The sequence below is a fragment of the Diabrotica virgifera genome, chromosome 1 (genome assembly GCF_917563875.1).
Source record: "Diabrotica virgifera virgifera chromosome 1, PGI_DIABVI_V3a".
In the NCBI taxonomy this organism is placed as follows: Eukaryota; Metazoa; Arthropoda; class Insecta; order Coleoptera; family Chrysomelidae; genus Diabrotica; species Diabrotica virgifera.
The window spans coordinates 211256714-211270849 of NC_065443.1; the positions used below are offsets into that span (position 1 = coordinate 211256714).

Here is a 14136-nt window from a genome sequence, read left to right on the forward strand (position 1 = left end):
TTTGCAATTTCCTGAATACTAGGTTTTTTAACTTTTGATGTCAAATATCTCTGGATCCTTAGATGATAGAAGGTCCAAATTTTTACAGTAGTTGTAGATAGATAATATCAAGTCCCGCGTAAAGTTTTACTAATAAATGTACAAAAGCAAGTAAAATAAAAAATAAAATCTAAACATTTTTGGGTTTTTTTAAGAGTATTTTCAAAAATTTTAAAATAAATGTTACCTTCACTCTAACTTTACAAAAATCTAGTCGGGACTAAACAATACATCTAGTAACAAAATAAAATAAAAATTAGGTCTCTAAGTGCTTTGGTTACAGAGCTATGTGACATAATGTTAACATTGTCGTTAAATGGGACTTCGGGTGCGCTTAATTAGAACAAATCTTAGCATTCAAATGATTTAAGAATCAAACTGCTTACCTATTATAACATGGTTTAGTTAGATGTATGAAACAGATGATTAAAAATTAAAAAGAAATACACGATGACTGCCTAGATTCTCAGATTTAACACAAGGTGATTATTGTCTAAATAAAAATAAAGCCAGCTATTTTATTAATATTTTATTCTTATCTAAAATATATATTATAAAAGTAAATCTTGCAAATATTCTTCCATTTCTTCTTCTCTTGATTTTTGCTCTACAGGCTTGTGATTTTCCCAAGGAGACTCATCAGCAGGTGTAGAATCTACTACTTCTTCAATAGCAGTACTTTCTGTTGGCTCCATAGTTTCTACAGCAGCACTTGAAGTACTTGCATCTTTCAATTTGTTTATTTTTGGCAAATACTTTTTTTTATTTAACCTTTTTACTTCCTTCTTTTTGCTATGATAGTTTAATTTTTTAGAACAATCAACACACAGTCCTAAAAGGTAATCAACAGTTAAATACTGAAACCTCAAGTCAAAATCTACAACTTTTCAGGAGAGCGAAAAAACTTCACTGCTTTGCACATGTTTTTTTCTTTGTTACAATATTTATTTGTTACTTTGAAAAAACATGCCAATGATGCCAACACATACTTTTCAACAGAAAAGAAAAAAGAGAATGAAGAAACATGTATTAAGCTGCGAATTTTTTTCGCTCTCCTGAAAAGTTGTAGATTTTGACTTATGTACTAGGTTTCGGTATTTAACTGTCTTAATGTTGTTTATACTTTATAATAAGTATACATATTTCACAATTACAGTGGAACCTTGATTATCCGTCTCTCCATTAACCGTCGCCTCTGTTAACCGTCAGTGTATATAGAGAAGTTTTATTGACTGCATAAGCAAACATTTTAATGTAATACAAATAAAAAAAAGTTAATTTGATTTGTGATGAGGACACAAACGGCTATCCATTGCTGACAAATAAAGAAATCATTGAAATGGCAACAACGGCGGATCAAACAGATTCAGAAGCTGACACAGGCTTGGAATTTGACTGTAGATAATATATGTGTGGCTTGGTTCTAAAAGGGCCAATGTCAAATTTTGGTTTTTTTGTACATCTTTCTTTTGAATTTAATATTGACCAAACTAAATGCAAAAAAAAATTGACACTGGCCCTTTTAGCATTAAGCCACGGTGTTAAAATGGCCAATTTCAACTTTTTGCATTTTGTTTGGTCAATATTAAATTCAAAAGAAAGCTGTACAAAAATACAAAAATTTGACATTGGCCCTTTTAAAACTAAGCCACAGATATTATGTTGATGAACCTACTGTAATTGACAAAGATTTGCGTAAATAATCTAGAGAAGCTGCATCTAGTGTTGGAAAATTCTCGAGAATGAAAAATCGGAGAATATTCTCTATATGGAGAATTTTCTGAGAATGAACCCCATGACGCACTTAAGAATATTGTTGAAGATGAAAAATAGGGTTTTAAAAATCATGATCTTATATACAAAATTATGAGACAAAACAACAGTGTTCTTTGTAAATAAAAAATTACAAAAACAACAGAAAACACAAAATTTTTTTGATAAAAAAATTAAATTTTCTTTTTAACAGCAAATAATCGATGTGGTATGATAAAATATGAGACCTCAGATTCAGAATCTATTTTTATCATTAGCTCATCCTAGGGGTCCTAGTCATCTACAATCTGCATTTTAATGTACTGATGAGTTGTGGGATTTTGTTTTTCACGAGTGGCCAGCTCAGTCACGGATTGGTCTACTTCTAACAATTTTAAATTGTGAGCAATAAAAGTTACCTTACGAGCCGGTTCAGCAGTGAGCCGGTTTCATTTAGAGGAGTGGATAAAAAACCATAAGTACTGAAACTTTTTTCAGTCGCTGCACTGGATGAAGGCATGCTTAATATATCAACTACTATTTTAGTTAATTTTGTTCCGAAACATGTACCTTTTCACCATATGATGAACTACCAGTCTAGTTTTTCAATTGATTTTACAACGTATGGTTTTCCAAAAAATCCCTCCTTAGACTGATAAAGTGCCAAATCTGCCATTATTTCAGCCGACTCATCACCATATTTTAAAGTTGCTAATTTATCCACAAACTCAGTTTCCTCAACTTGTTCCTCTCTGCTTAAATGAACACCATTCTAAATATTTGCACGTTAATATTGCACCAAAACAATAAATATTGACACTGTAAACACCCTTGCTAGTGGCTCATGGGATTGGCAAAAACAATATACCTACATATTTTTTAAATTATAATAATTTGACACGTATCTAGTTTTTATTTTTGTTTCGGTTTTTGAAAATATAGAAAATTTTTGCTGAGAATATTCTCGTTCTCGAGAATATTCTCTTCTAACATCACTAGCTGCATCGCACATGCAATAATTCATCGAGTGGTATTCTCAACAAGAAGAAGCCAATAAAGTAGATTGCAAGATCTTATGCCGATTAAGAAATTCAGCCGTCGCAAAATGTGAAGCAACAGTAAAACAAACAAAGATTTCAGAATATTTTAAATTGATTCGATTGTACGAACACAAATCCCTCTTATATTGTCAAACAAAACATACAAATGAAATTTGTGAGTTGTACTATGAATTATTAATTTTTTTAATGTTCTGTTAACCGTCTTTTCGATTATCCGTCATACCCTTGGTCCGGTGCCCTGATGAATAATCGAGGTTCTGCTGTACTTACTTATTTTTACTAAAGCATTCTTCTTTTCCCCATGCTCCATATATCCAAAATTTACTTCCCATGTTCTCAAATCTGCTTCCTCATTACATTTCTTGTTTCCACATATGAACTGGCCTTTGCCTGAAATGACTTCTTTTTCTATCCTCCATCTCAAGGCAATCTTGTAAACTCTTATTAGTTAGTAAACATATATTACACTACATATTCAATGTTTTACCTTATTTTCTTTGTATCTGCTGAGGTCCCCAATACAGTACTCCTTAAATAGTTTGTTGTAATATCGTTTGGCAAACTGCTGTTCCCAAGTGTCTGCGGGGTCGTCTTCTTCCCATAAAAATTTGTGATTTTCAGCTATAACATGGTAATCGTTTTTGTCTTTTGAGCTATCCCTTTTTAAAAGTGATGTATCTCCAGGTCTCTTTAGTATGTAGTCATTTATTAACATCTTATGGACATCATAAGGAGTCAAATATCTCATTTGGGATAGGATTTTAGCCATTTTCAGGTAATTATTCTAAAATGTATATACCCATAAATTGAAAATGTAATTCATGATGGAGCTTCTACTTACCCTTCACATAACTTCTGTAATATATAATATAATATAATTAATCCAACTTCAATAGGAAATAATCAGCATTCCTTTCCAAGAAAAATATTTATTTTTTTAACTGTCAAATCCTCATATCATCAAGTCAGTTTACTTTAAGGCGGGTTGACATTGACATTACTAGTACTAGTGAATAACGAACGTGGCTCACGCTTACGTATTTTGCCCCTGCCATTGTTACATATTTTATTATCTATTTTCAAACTCGAGCAGTAAATTACATTTGTATCTATGCATTGCATAAATACAAACGTACTGCTCGAGTTTTAAAATACATAATAAAATAAGCGTGAGCCACGTTCGTTATTCACTAGTAGTGTGTCAACCCGCCTTTACTCCGGCCACAGTTTTTTTGCTATTCGAAACAGTTAGTTCACTCTAGTTTTTATGCGGTTCCTGCGCTTGCAGAAACTCCTAGCAGACTGCGTAGTAGACTAGGAGGAAAATGTTGCTGTTGCAAGATTTAAAATATTCCGATAAAGAATATTCCAAAATTATAATAAAATAATTATGATTATCGATTTTTTTCAAAAAGCTGAAAATTAAATTCATAAATGGTAAAATCCTTTACGTACACACTTGTATAAAATTTGAAAAATAATATTTTCTGATTATTGATTGAATGTATTCAAACAATTAATCACAAGTAACTATCTAAATTGGTGACATTTGGCAACAGTGAGTAGATCTGGTTTATTTATGTATGTTTATTCGTTTATTCCAAACATAACCAAACAAACAGTTGTTTATTTAGAGTTATTTATTATTGTTTTCTCATATTTTGCAATTGTTAAGTTGGTTTACTTCGAATTTAATGTGCATTACTGTGGTATTTCTCCAGTTTTCTAAGAAGGTTGGTGATTTTGAATTGGGATTATGATGAATTTAACCCAAAGGCAATGTGTGTGTTTATTTATGTGGCAAAATTCCAGGCAGCATAAAAATTTGAGTTTCTTCCTGTTGCCCATGGATGAAAATCGGTAAGAACGTAAATTCTATTTAATATCATTGACATCATTTTTGACGTGCTGTCGTTTTAGGTTTGCAGAATGAAAAGAAATTGTTCAATGTGATAAACTTTCTATGAACAGTCCTCAGTGTTGTTACATTAACTTTTAAATATGCATCTTGAGGAGCAGGCCTTTGCAGAAATACTGAAAAGCGGGTTGCAAAACAACGCAAAATAAAATAAACGAAATATGTCTTGAGATTAAACATTCAAGTTGAAGGTGTGTTCTTTCTTAAACTGGAATGATAATTTTGTAATTCTGTAGGCACATCTATTGAGAAGTTACAACCAGTGGCAAAGTGCCTTAAGGGAATCTATGACATATATAATTGAAGGTATGAGAGTCTTATTCTTTATAAAATGTGGTGTGTTCGTTGGAGAATTGAGTAACGTAACTACTGAAGGAAATGCACAAATTTATTGAGATGTTAACAGTTAAGAGATACAAAACGATACTAAAATTAATGAATACAAACTACATATTTCTTAAAACCTTTCATAGTCCATGAACATTTCGCTGACACCGCGAAATTACAAGCGTTGGTGTTTATCATGTCACGTAGTCTAAATATTGAAATATAAACACACACAGTGGCGTGCTCGCCATAACACCTCCCTCCTGAAAACCGAAGCTGGGGTGTCCAAGAAGGGCCTCTTTGCAGCTTCGAAGTTTTGGGCTTGTAGTGTAGAGCCTCTCTGGATATGCTCCGAACAGGGCAGGTAGGGCCACATGAAACAAAGAAACCCACCGGCAATAACTCATTCTATTTGTGTTGTTGTGAGAAGGCCGTAGATGAAGTGTACCACAAGGTAATCGAATTATATGTTGCAATTATTACTGATTAAAGTCATTTATAATATGGAAAATGAAAGTTCATATCTACTACTTGCCGTGTTACACTTCAACTTCGTTTAGTTAATAACCTCATAAAATGGTTTTACATTATTGAAATGAAATTTTCGAATAACCTCGTTATCTAACTTAATTTTTAGAGTTTTATTGGTTTCATTGACTTCCAGAACAACATATGGTCCTGTATTTAATATCGATTTTGGTGTATTTGGATTTCTTGGTCTTTTTAAGAGAATATTATCTCCAACTTTATACTTTACTTCCAAGTTACTCGTTCTTAAGTTATCAAAACGGTTCTTTTGCTTTTTCCTTTGATCGCATTGTTTTTCCCTTATATTTTCTAACTGATTATTATACGAAATTTCATCAAATTCCCTATCATTTTTATATGGAAATACTAAACTGTAGGGGGTAGTGGATGTTGAATGATGTTTACTAGAATTATATGAGTATATAGCGACTAAAAGTGCATCTTCTAAGTCGCACTGGTTATGTTCTAAAAGATAGCTTCGCAAAGTATCTGTTATGGTAGCATGGAAACGCTCAATTATACCGTTAGAGGCATGGTACTCAGACGAAGTAAGGTGCCATTCGATATTCAACGAATTAACAAAACTTTGTATCTTTTTATTATTAAATTCGCCCCCGTGATCTGACATAATCATCTTAGGAAGGCCAAAAAGCGAAAAATAATTTTTTAACTTACTAATTATCGTTTCTGGTTTTTTATCAGTTAAAATATACGCTTGCGCAAATTTTGTTAGATTATCTATAACGGTGAGCATTTTCTGTTTATCAAAAAAGAACAGGTCTACAGATAAAGCCTCAAATGGTTTCTCCGGAGAATGCCTTACATTTAAACCTTGAGTACGATTCCTACGATCAAATTTTGAGAGTTGACAAGTAGGGCATAAAGTAATAAATTCGGTTATTTCTCTATACATATTTTTCCATTTATAAAGTTGTCGAATTTTGTCTGCAGTTTCATTAATTCCTTTGTGATAATTACTCGGGTCGTTGTGATATTCGAAAATTATCCTTTGCCTATCTTCTACAGGCGGCATAGTAACGATATTTTTACAAATTACAAAGTTAACGTCTGGATAAAGGAAACTGAGCATTTTATAATAAATATTGCTTTCAAAATAAGGTATGCTATAAGTTTTATTTCGGACTAATACTAGTTTTTTCAAAGTATTAAAATTCTCAAGGCAATGGTGTGGCTTAATTTTAACTATATTAATCTCTCTACTACGATTTTCGTTATATAACTTTAAAATTTTTTCAAAATCCGAGTCACCAACTGTGGGAAAATTATCATTGATAATTTCGAAATGATTTATATTTCTGTCATTCTCATCGTATAGATATAAAATACTCTTATTGTTAACGTCTAAGATTTGCTCATTAGAGTAGGAAAAATTATTTAAAACTAAGTTAGTTTTAACATTCTCAAATTCGGTATATTCATTTTGTTTTTGATGCACATGGTTTAATCGAATTCTTGACAGAGCGTCTGCAACTCTGTTTGCTTTGCCCGAAATATGCTGAATATCAAAATTATATTCACTTAATTTCAGTCTCCATCGTGATAATTTAGAATTAGGATCTTTTAAATTTAAAAGCCATATAAGTGGTCTATGGTCTGTGACTAATCGAAATTTAACTCCAAATAGATATGGACGGAAGTAATTTGTAAAGTGTACAACAGACAATAATTCCTTTTCTGTAGTGGAATATTTCATTTCAGTTTCATTTAATGTTCTCGATGCAAAAGCGATAGGTCGATCCTCACCGTTATCGGACATCTGTGACAAAACCGCACCGACAGCGACATTCGATGCATCGGTCGTCAAAATAAATTCTTTAGAGAAATTAGGATAAACCAGAATTTTTTTCGAGGTCAAAAATTGTTTACATTTGTCAAAGCATTCCACTACTTCGGGTGTAACATGAAACTTTATATTTTTTTTCAACAAACCCGTTAGAGGTTTAGTTAAATCAGCAAAATTATTTACAAATTTCCTATAATAGCCAAATAAGCCGAGAAATGATTTACATTCAGTTTGATTTTGCGGGACTGGAAAATCTAAAATAGCTTGAATCTTTTTCGGGTCTGGTTTAATACCTTCCGGTGTCAATAAATGACCTAAGAAAGTTATTTCATCCGTTAAAAACTTACATTTATCAGGTTCGATCTTTAAATTATTTTTTTGTATTAATTCAAAAATTATTTCGATATTTTTAAGATGATCTTCGACTGTATTACTAAAAATTAAAATATCGTCCATATAAATGAAACATGTTTTGCCTATGTGCTCTCGAAATATGTCATTCATCACTCTAGCAAAGGTACTAGGAGCGTTTTTAAGCCCAAACGGCATTCTAGTAAATTCAAAGTGCCCGTTTTCTGTGGAAAAAGCTGTTTTTTCGATATCTTCGGGATTCATGGGAATTTGGTGAAAACCCGACGCCAGATCGATTGTAGAAAAAAATTTAGAGGTATTGAGAAGGTCGAAAATATCGCTAATATTCGGGATAGGAAATCTATCGTCAACCGTGATAAGATTTAATTTTCTAAAATCAATTACTATCCTCCATTTTTGAACATTATTTTCGTCAGGTTTTTTGGGGACAATAAAAAATGGCGAATTCCAAGGACTGACAGAATCGCGAATTATTCCCTGCTCTAATAATTTTGTTATTTGTTTATTGACCTCTTTTTTATGAACGTGAGGGTGCCGATAATTTCTAGTATAAATCGGACTGGCATTTTCAGGATTAGTACGGATATTATGTTTTATTCGACTGCTAAAAGTTAGATGTTCGTTAGGTAACGAGAATATATTTTGGAACTTCACATGAATATCTTTTATCTTTGTTTGTAATCTTTCATCAAGATGGTCTAATTTTAGTTTACTTATAATAGTATCAATTTTTTCAGTTGAGTCGATAACATTACTTCGGACTTGATTTTCGTGTATATTATTTAGACTAAATATATTATGTTCCCGATCAGACGAAAACAATGGGATTTCCTCATGATTAGCAAATAAAGTATTCAAACCAAAGTCAATAACACATTTATTCTTTTCTAAAAAATCATAACCAAGTATTCCATCAAAAGGTGAATTTATGTCTACTATATAGAATTTTTCAACACTCGAAAATAATTTAAAGTTTACGCTCTTTGTAACTTGAATTGGTTCGTTACTAATACCAAATATTTTAAAATTTTCATGATTAAACTGATAAGAGTCTAAAATTTTACTTGGTTTCAATATTGATATAGCTGCCCCTGAATCGATTAATAACTTTAAATTTAAATTTTTAATATGCGCGTAAAGAAGCGGTTTATTTGCTACTTGGTAAATTGTAAAGTTGTCAGCGGAATTTGCTCTAAAAAATCCTGATCAACTTCGATTTCTATGTCTTTTTCGTTTTCTGAACTGTCGTTGTCGCAATAGGTATTATGAACAACATTGTGAGATTGTGGTTTACGATAACATTTTTCTGCTTTATGTCCATATTTATGGCAAAAAGTGCACTTTGGAATGGTTAATTTAATTGGTGGATTTGGATTTATCGATTGATTTGTTGAACCGGGCGCAGAAAATGTTTTTTGCGTACCTGCATTACTTGAAGAAATTGTATTGTCATTATTTATATTTAATTTAGAAAAATTGTCATTTGTTTGTTTGAAATATTGTTGGTTTTCATAATCGTTTAAAATTTGCTTAATTTGAATCAACGAACTGGGATTTAAAGAACGAAGCATTTGACACAAAGGTTCTTTTATGCCCGTAATAGCGGTCAGAATTGCAGTCTTACTGTGAAAATTATTTAAACATTTTTTTTCAACATTGTTCAAACTTGAATCGTATTTGATAACTTTACTGATTCTTATCAATTGTTTTTCAATTCTATCAACGAAATTTACCGGTTTTTCATTAGAACGTTGCTTAAAATGGCATAACTCAAAATTTAGACACTGCAAATCCAAATTTTCACCAAACTGAGAAAGGAGAGCATTTTTTATCTCTTGCCATGTCGAAAATTCTTTCGAGCCAATGAAATCAAGAGCCTTTCCCTCTAACCTGCTTTTTACAATAAAAGGAAAAATTTGTAAATCCGCTGGGTCAAATTTTGCAAAAATGAAATCAACAGAATCTATAAAATAGTGTAATTTTGAAGAAGACCCATCAAAAACATTTATAAGCTTGATAGCTTTGTCACTATTAATATAATTATTAGAAGTGTTGGCGGAAATTATGGACGTATTTGCTGTTACGTCGTTAGTTGCCATTATATTAACAAAAAATAAGTTAAACAAATAAAAAAAATAAAAAAAATGCAAATACTAGATATGATATCTTAAAAGTTTGAAAATAGCGGAACAGAGTAAATAAAAAAATGAAAACAAATACAAAATTACTATAATTCGACTAACCTCAAGTACTTCCGTGAGAACGTGGCCTTACACCGGAACGGGTCGAGAACGTTGCAGCGTCTCAGATCAGGTGGATTTACACTGGAACGGGAAGAGAACGGGTGGAGAACGTTGTACCTTCTGGATCAAGTGGCTGTACACTGGAACTGGTCGAAATTCTAAACTGTATGTAGTTGCTTCTTCTGTGGAAATGCTTCACCGTTTCCAGGGTCGAGTGGCTTTTCACTGAAGCTGGTGGTTGAGAAGATTTCACGAAGTTGCTAGTTGCGCCTCTCCAGAACTTCCGAATTGCTTTGTGGCTTTACACAACAAGTGGCCTTACACTTGGAATTCTTCAAGTTGCTTACGGGTTCCTTCAGTTTTCCTTCCTCGTGGCCTTACACTCGGAACTCAACTACTAAGTCACTAATTCTCCAATTTCCCAATTAACGATTAAAATCGATTAGAAAAAGGCTTTACTTTTTCTAATTGGAAAATCCTACTGACTGCGCCAGTCTTATTCTTTATAAAATGTGGTGTGTTCGTTGGAGAATTGAGTAACGTAACTACTGAAGGAAATGCACAAATTTATTGAGATGTTAACAGTTAAGAGATACAAAACGATACTAAAATTAATGAATACAAACTACATATTTCTTAAAACCTTTCATAGTCCATGAACATTTCGCTGACACCGCGAAATTACAAGCGTTGGTGTTTATCATGTCACGTAGTCTAAATATTGAAATATAAACACACACAGTGGCGTGCTCGCCATAACATGAGTATATGTTTCAAATCGTTGGATGATTCTGAGAAAGTGTAAATTTTTTTCATGAATTTGGTACATAACCGTCTTTATCTAAACTCTAAAAATCATTGACATCTGTTTTGAAGAACCATGTTCCTAGAAACCATTGATAACAAATATAGACGGTTACCTCTGCATTCGTTGTATCATCTTACTACTCTATCCATAGTGAGTCTAATTTTTAAATCTATAATAATTGTTTACGTGCTGGTTTCATAAAGATGCTTCAAAAATCTATATGGGCCTTACTAGGCAGCACAGCCATGCCTTTAATAGTTTTTCCAATTATATTTTCAATATGCTTATTCTAGTTAAGATTGCGGGACAAAAAGACCACTAAATATTTGAGTTCATTTTTAGGTATCAGCATTGGCTCTACAGCCCATGGTGGGTCTTGGCCTGTTCCAGAATCAGCTTCCACTCTTTCCTATCCTTTGCTTGGATTTCCAATTTCTCACTCGAGCATGAATTTTTGGTATATATGGGATTATATTGTGATAACGACCAGATCTATGAAAGAATAGTATGTTGTTAAAGAAGATTGTGGTGACACTATTCATGAATATCTGATAATATTGGTTAATGTGAATGGAGTCCAAAATGGGGTTTAGGCTGTTATATAAAAAACTAGGTCATTAGCATATGGAAGTAGGGCGACATTATCTGGTATTAAATTATGTGAATGAGGAGAATTAAACCTAAAAACTCTATTTATTCTGCTAATCAATATGAATTTAATATATTTTAATATAAAACATATGTTATTCTTTCTAGGGACACCTCCTCTGAAGGAATTACAATTATTTGCCAGTATGTCAAATGAATTTTCAACATCAGTCATACTTTCATGAATTTATTGATGAAAATAAAACTAGGTACATGATTTATTATTTACTTCCAAGGGATTCTAAGATACTATGTGTAAAAAGTCCAATATGCAGTGATGAGCATGCTAATAACTGGCAAAATATGGGATATAACGCCAAAGATGGGAAACATGGGATGCATTCTGAAGTAAAAAGAGATGAAACTGAGAGAAATTATCGATATAAACATATAAATTAACATTGCATTACATAGTTTCCGACCTTTAGACGTATCAGATGAGTAAGAGAACTGTCACTGTGCCAGGAGAATTTTATAAAATACTCCTGTCACAGAGATCTAAAGGTGGGAAACTATGTAATGTTATCATCGGCTAAGAGTGTTAACCTGCTAACTCTATTTTTCACTGTGAGTGATATTGGGGTAGTTTCTAGGTCTGTGTACCTTCATACCATGTCCCACAAGCCCGCTGGTTCCACTGTAGTTTAGAGATAGCTATTTCTAAACTACATTGGTGTCGGCGGGTTTGTGTGGTGGTGTATGAAAATACACGGACCCAGAAACTAGCCCAATATCACTCAAAGTGAAAAATGGAGGTTAAAACTCTTATCCAAGGTTATGTTAATTTATTCGTTTATAACGATAAGTTCCACTTCTACCAGTTTCATCTCTTTTTATCTCACAAGTTAATATGTTTTCCATCTTTTGCGTTATTTTGCCGGTTATTAGTGTGAGTGCTCATTACTGTATATTTACGATTCTGTGATTTCTCAATATGATGCTGAGTAGGTATAGATCTGAGTAGGTATATAGTAGGTATCTACAACCCTTTCAAAACAGAAATTTATAAGTTCATTTTATGTACCTATTAAACTTTATTTTAAGGATGAATTTGAAATGCTTGTAGGGAATATATCTGTAAAAAATAAAATTGGTATTGTAAAATTGAAATTCTCAAAATATAATTTATAATTCGAATGTATTATTATTTTTTTCCTCTATAGAAAAGTCCTCTTATTAGTTTTCTCATTAGCTCTTGACAAGACATCAGTACCTCGTTTTTTAGATTTCTCACAAGGATTCAGATCCGGAAGATCCTGCGTAGACGCCAGTACTTACTTAATTACTTATTCCTCTTCACTCCATGCGGAGCATAGGGCGTCAACTGTCTGCCTCCATTCTGTCTTATCCTTTGCACTGATCTTTATTTCTGTCCAGGTTTTCCCAATAGGGCTTTTCATTCACAGTCATTTGTTTCGAGCTTCTGTCATATGTTGTATAATCCGTGTATATTCATAGATATAACAATAGATTAGGCCAGTTCGAAAAATAGAGTAACGCAGAAAAGTTCGGGTTGGTGGTCTATCTTTCTCTCTCTACTGGCGCTCAGCTTTCTCTCTCTAGCATATGATGGCTGCCGCCTCTGTGTAACTGTCGTTCCATTACTCCCACCTCTTGGTAGATACGCTCACACTCGCACGACAGACAAAGATAGCTAGACCACCGTACTTGATATCAGCGTTACACCCCGATGCATTGAGTGGCATATGACTAGCCTGATCTATTGTTGACATATCTCTGTGTATATTAGTATTATACACAGATTATACAACATATGACAGCAGCTCGAAGCAAATGACAATCAATGAAAAGCCCTATAGCATTAATTTCTTTTCCACATTTCTACGGGTCTACCTGGTCTTCTCTTTCCATGTGGTGTATATTCTAGGGCTTGCCTCGCTATGTCTGTGTCAGGTCTCCTTAGTGTGTGCTCCATCCAACTCCATTTCCTTTTGCATATTATCTTAGATATACATAGGTTTCTGGTTAGTTCTTGTCCATAGCTCTTGGTTTGATATACGGTTTGGCCAGTAAATGTTAAGAATCTTCCTTAGGCATTTATTTATGAATACCTGCATCTGTCCAATACATTTTCTTGACACTTTCCAAGTTTCTGCTCCATATAGTAATACAGTCTTCACGTTGCTGTTGAATAGTCTTTCGGTTTTAATTGTCATCTGATGTGAAGACCACATTTTCCTTAGCATATTGAATGCGTTTGTAGCGTAGACGCCAGTATTGTACTATTTATTTCCGTACTAAGACAAATCACAGAAAAGGCCATCGAGTACAATAAACCAGCATATCTATGTTTTACCTGACAAAGGCTTTCGATCGCATCCAAGTCGAAAGATACATGCCAATCAATATTATACGAACCATCGAAAACATCTATTTCCATAATCGAATACAGGCAAAGATAAATGGAAAACTAACACAGTTTATACCAGTACAAAGCCGAGTCAGACAAGGGAACCCGTTAAGCCCACTGCTCTTTAATGTATCTAATAATGGACGAAATAATAGAAGCAGTATTTAAAGATCATGGTTACAGAATGGGGAACAAAAAACTCCAAATATTAGGTTATGCAAACGACGCCGCATTAATCGCCAAGACAGAAGACAATCTCCAGATT

The 14136-nt window shown here is 33.0% G+C and overlaps 1 protein-coding gene and 1 long non-coding RNA gene across 3 annotated transcripts; one reads left to right on the top strand and one right to left on the bottom strand.

The window, feature by feature from the left end:
- Positions 1–553: 553 nt before the first annotated feature.
- Positions 554–4065, bottom strand: LOC114346198 (protein FRA10AC1 homolog). Its single transcript, XM_028296980.2, has 4 exons — positions 3694–4065; positions 3340–3636; positions 3123–3282; positions 554–871 (listed from the first exon to the last, which is right to left on the bottom strand). Exons 2-4 carry the CDS (start codon positions 3619–3621, stop codon positions 591–593), a joined length of 723 nt encoding a protein of 240 aa, XP_028152781.1. The 5' UTR covers positions 3622–3636; positions 3694–4065; the 3' UTR covers positions 554–590.
- A 380-nt stretch (positions 4066–4445) lies between these two features.
- Positions 4446–12637, top strand: LOC114346206 (uncharacterized). 2 transcript variants are annotated; one of them, XR_007697157.1, is made up of 3 exons: positions 4446–4712; positions 4773–5076; positions 11195–12637. It is a non-coding gene; the product is annotated as an uncharacterized LOC114346206 (long non-coding RNA). The 2 variants fall into 2 exon arrangements; XR_003654985.2 differs by having other exon boundaries at positions 4447–4712; positions 11609–12637.
- The last annotated feature ends 1499 nt before the right edge of the window (positions 12638–14136 follow it).

Bases quoted from the DNA above. Each gene is read 5' to 3' on its own strand.
- LOC114346198 (XM_028296980.2), bottom strand. From the start codon at position 3,621: ATGGCTAAAATCCTATCCCAAATGAGATATTTGACTCCTTATGATGTC. The intron at 3,283-3,339 runs GTAAAACATTGA...AGAGTTTACAAG, and splicing joins GCAGATACAAAGAAAATAAG to ATTGCCTTGAGATGGAGGAT. The intron at 872-3,122 runs GTAAGTACAGCA...ATTACCTTTTAG, and splicing joins GAATGCTTTAGTAAAAATAA to GACTGTGTGTTGATTGTTCT.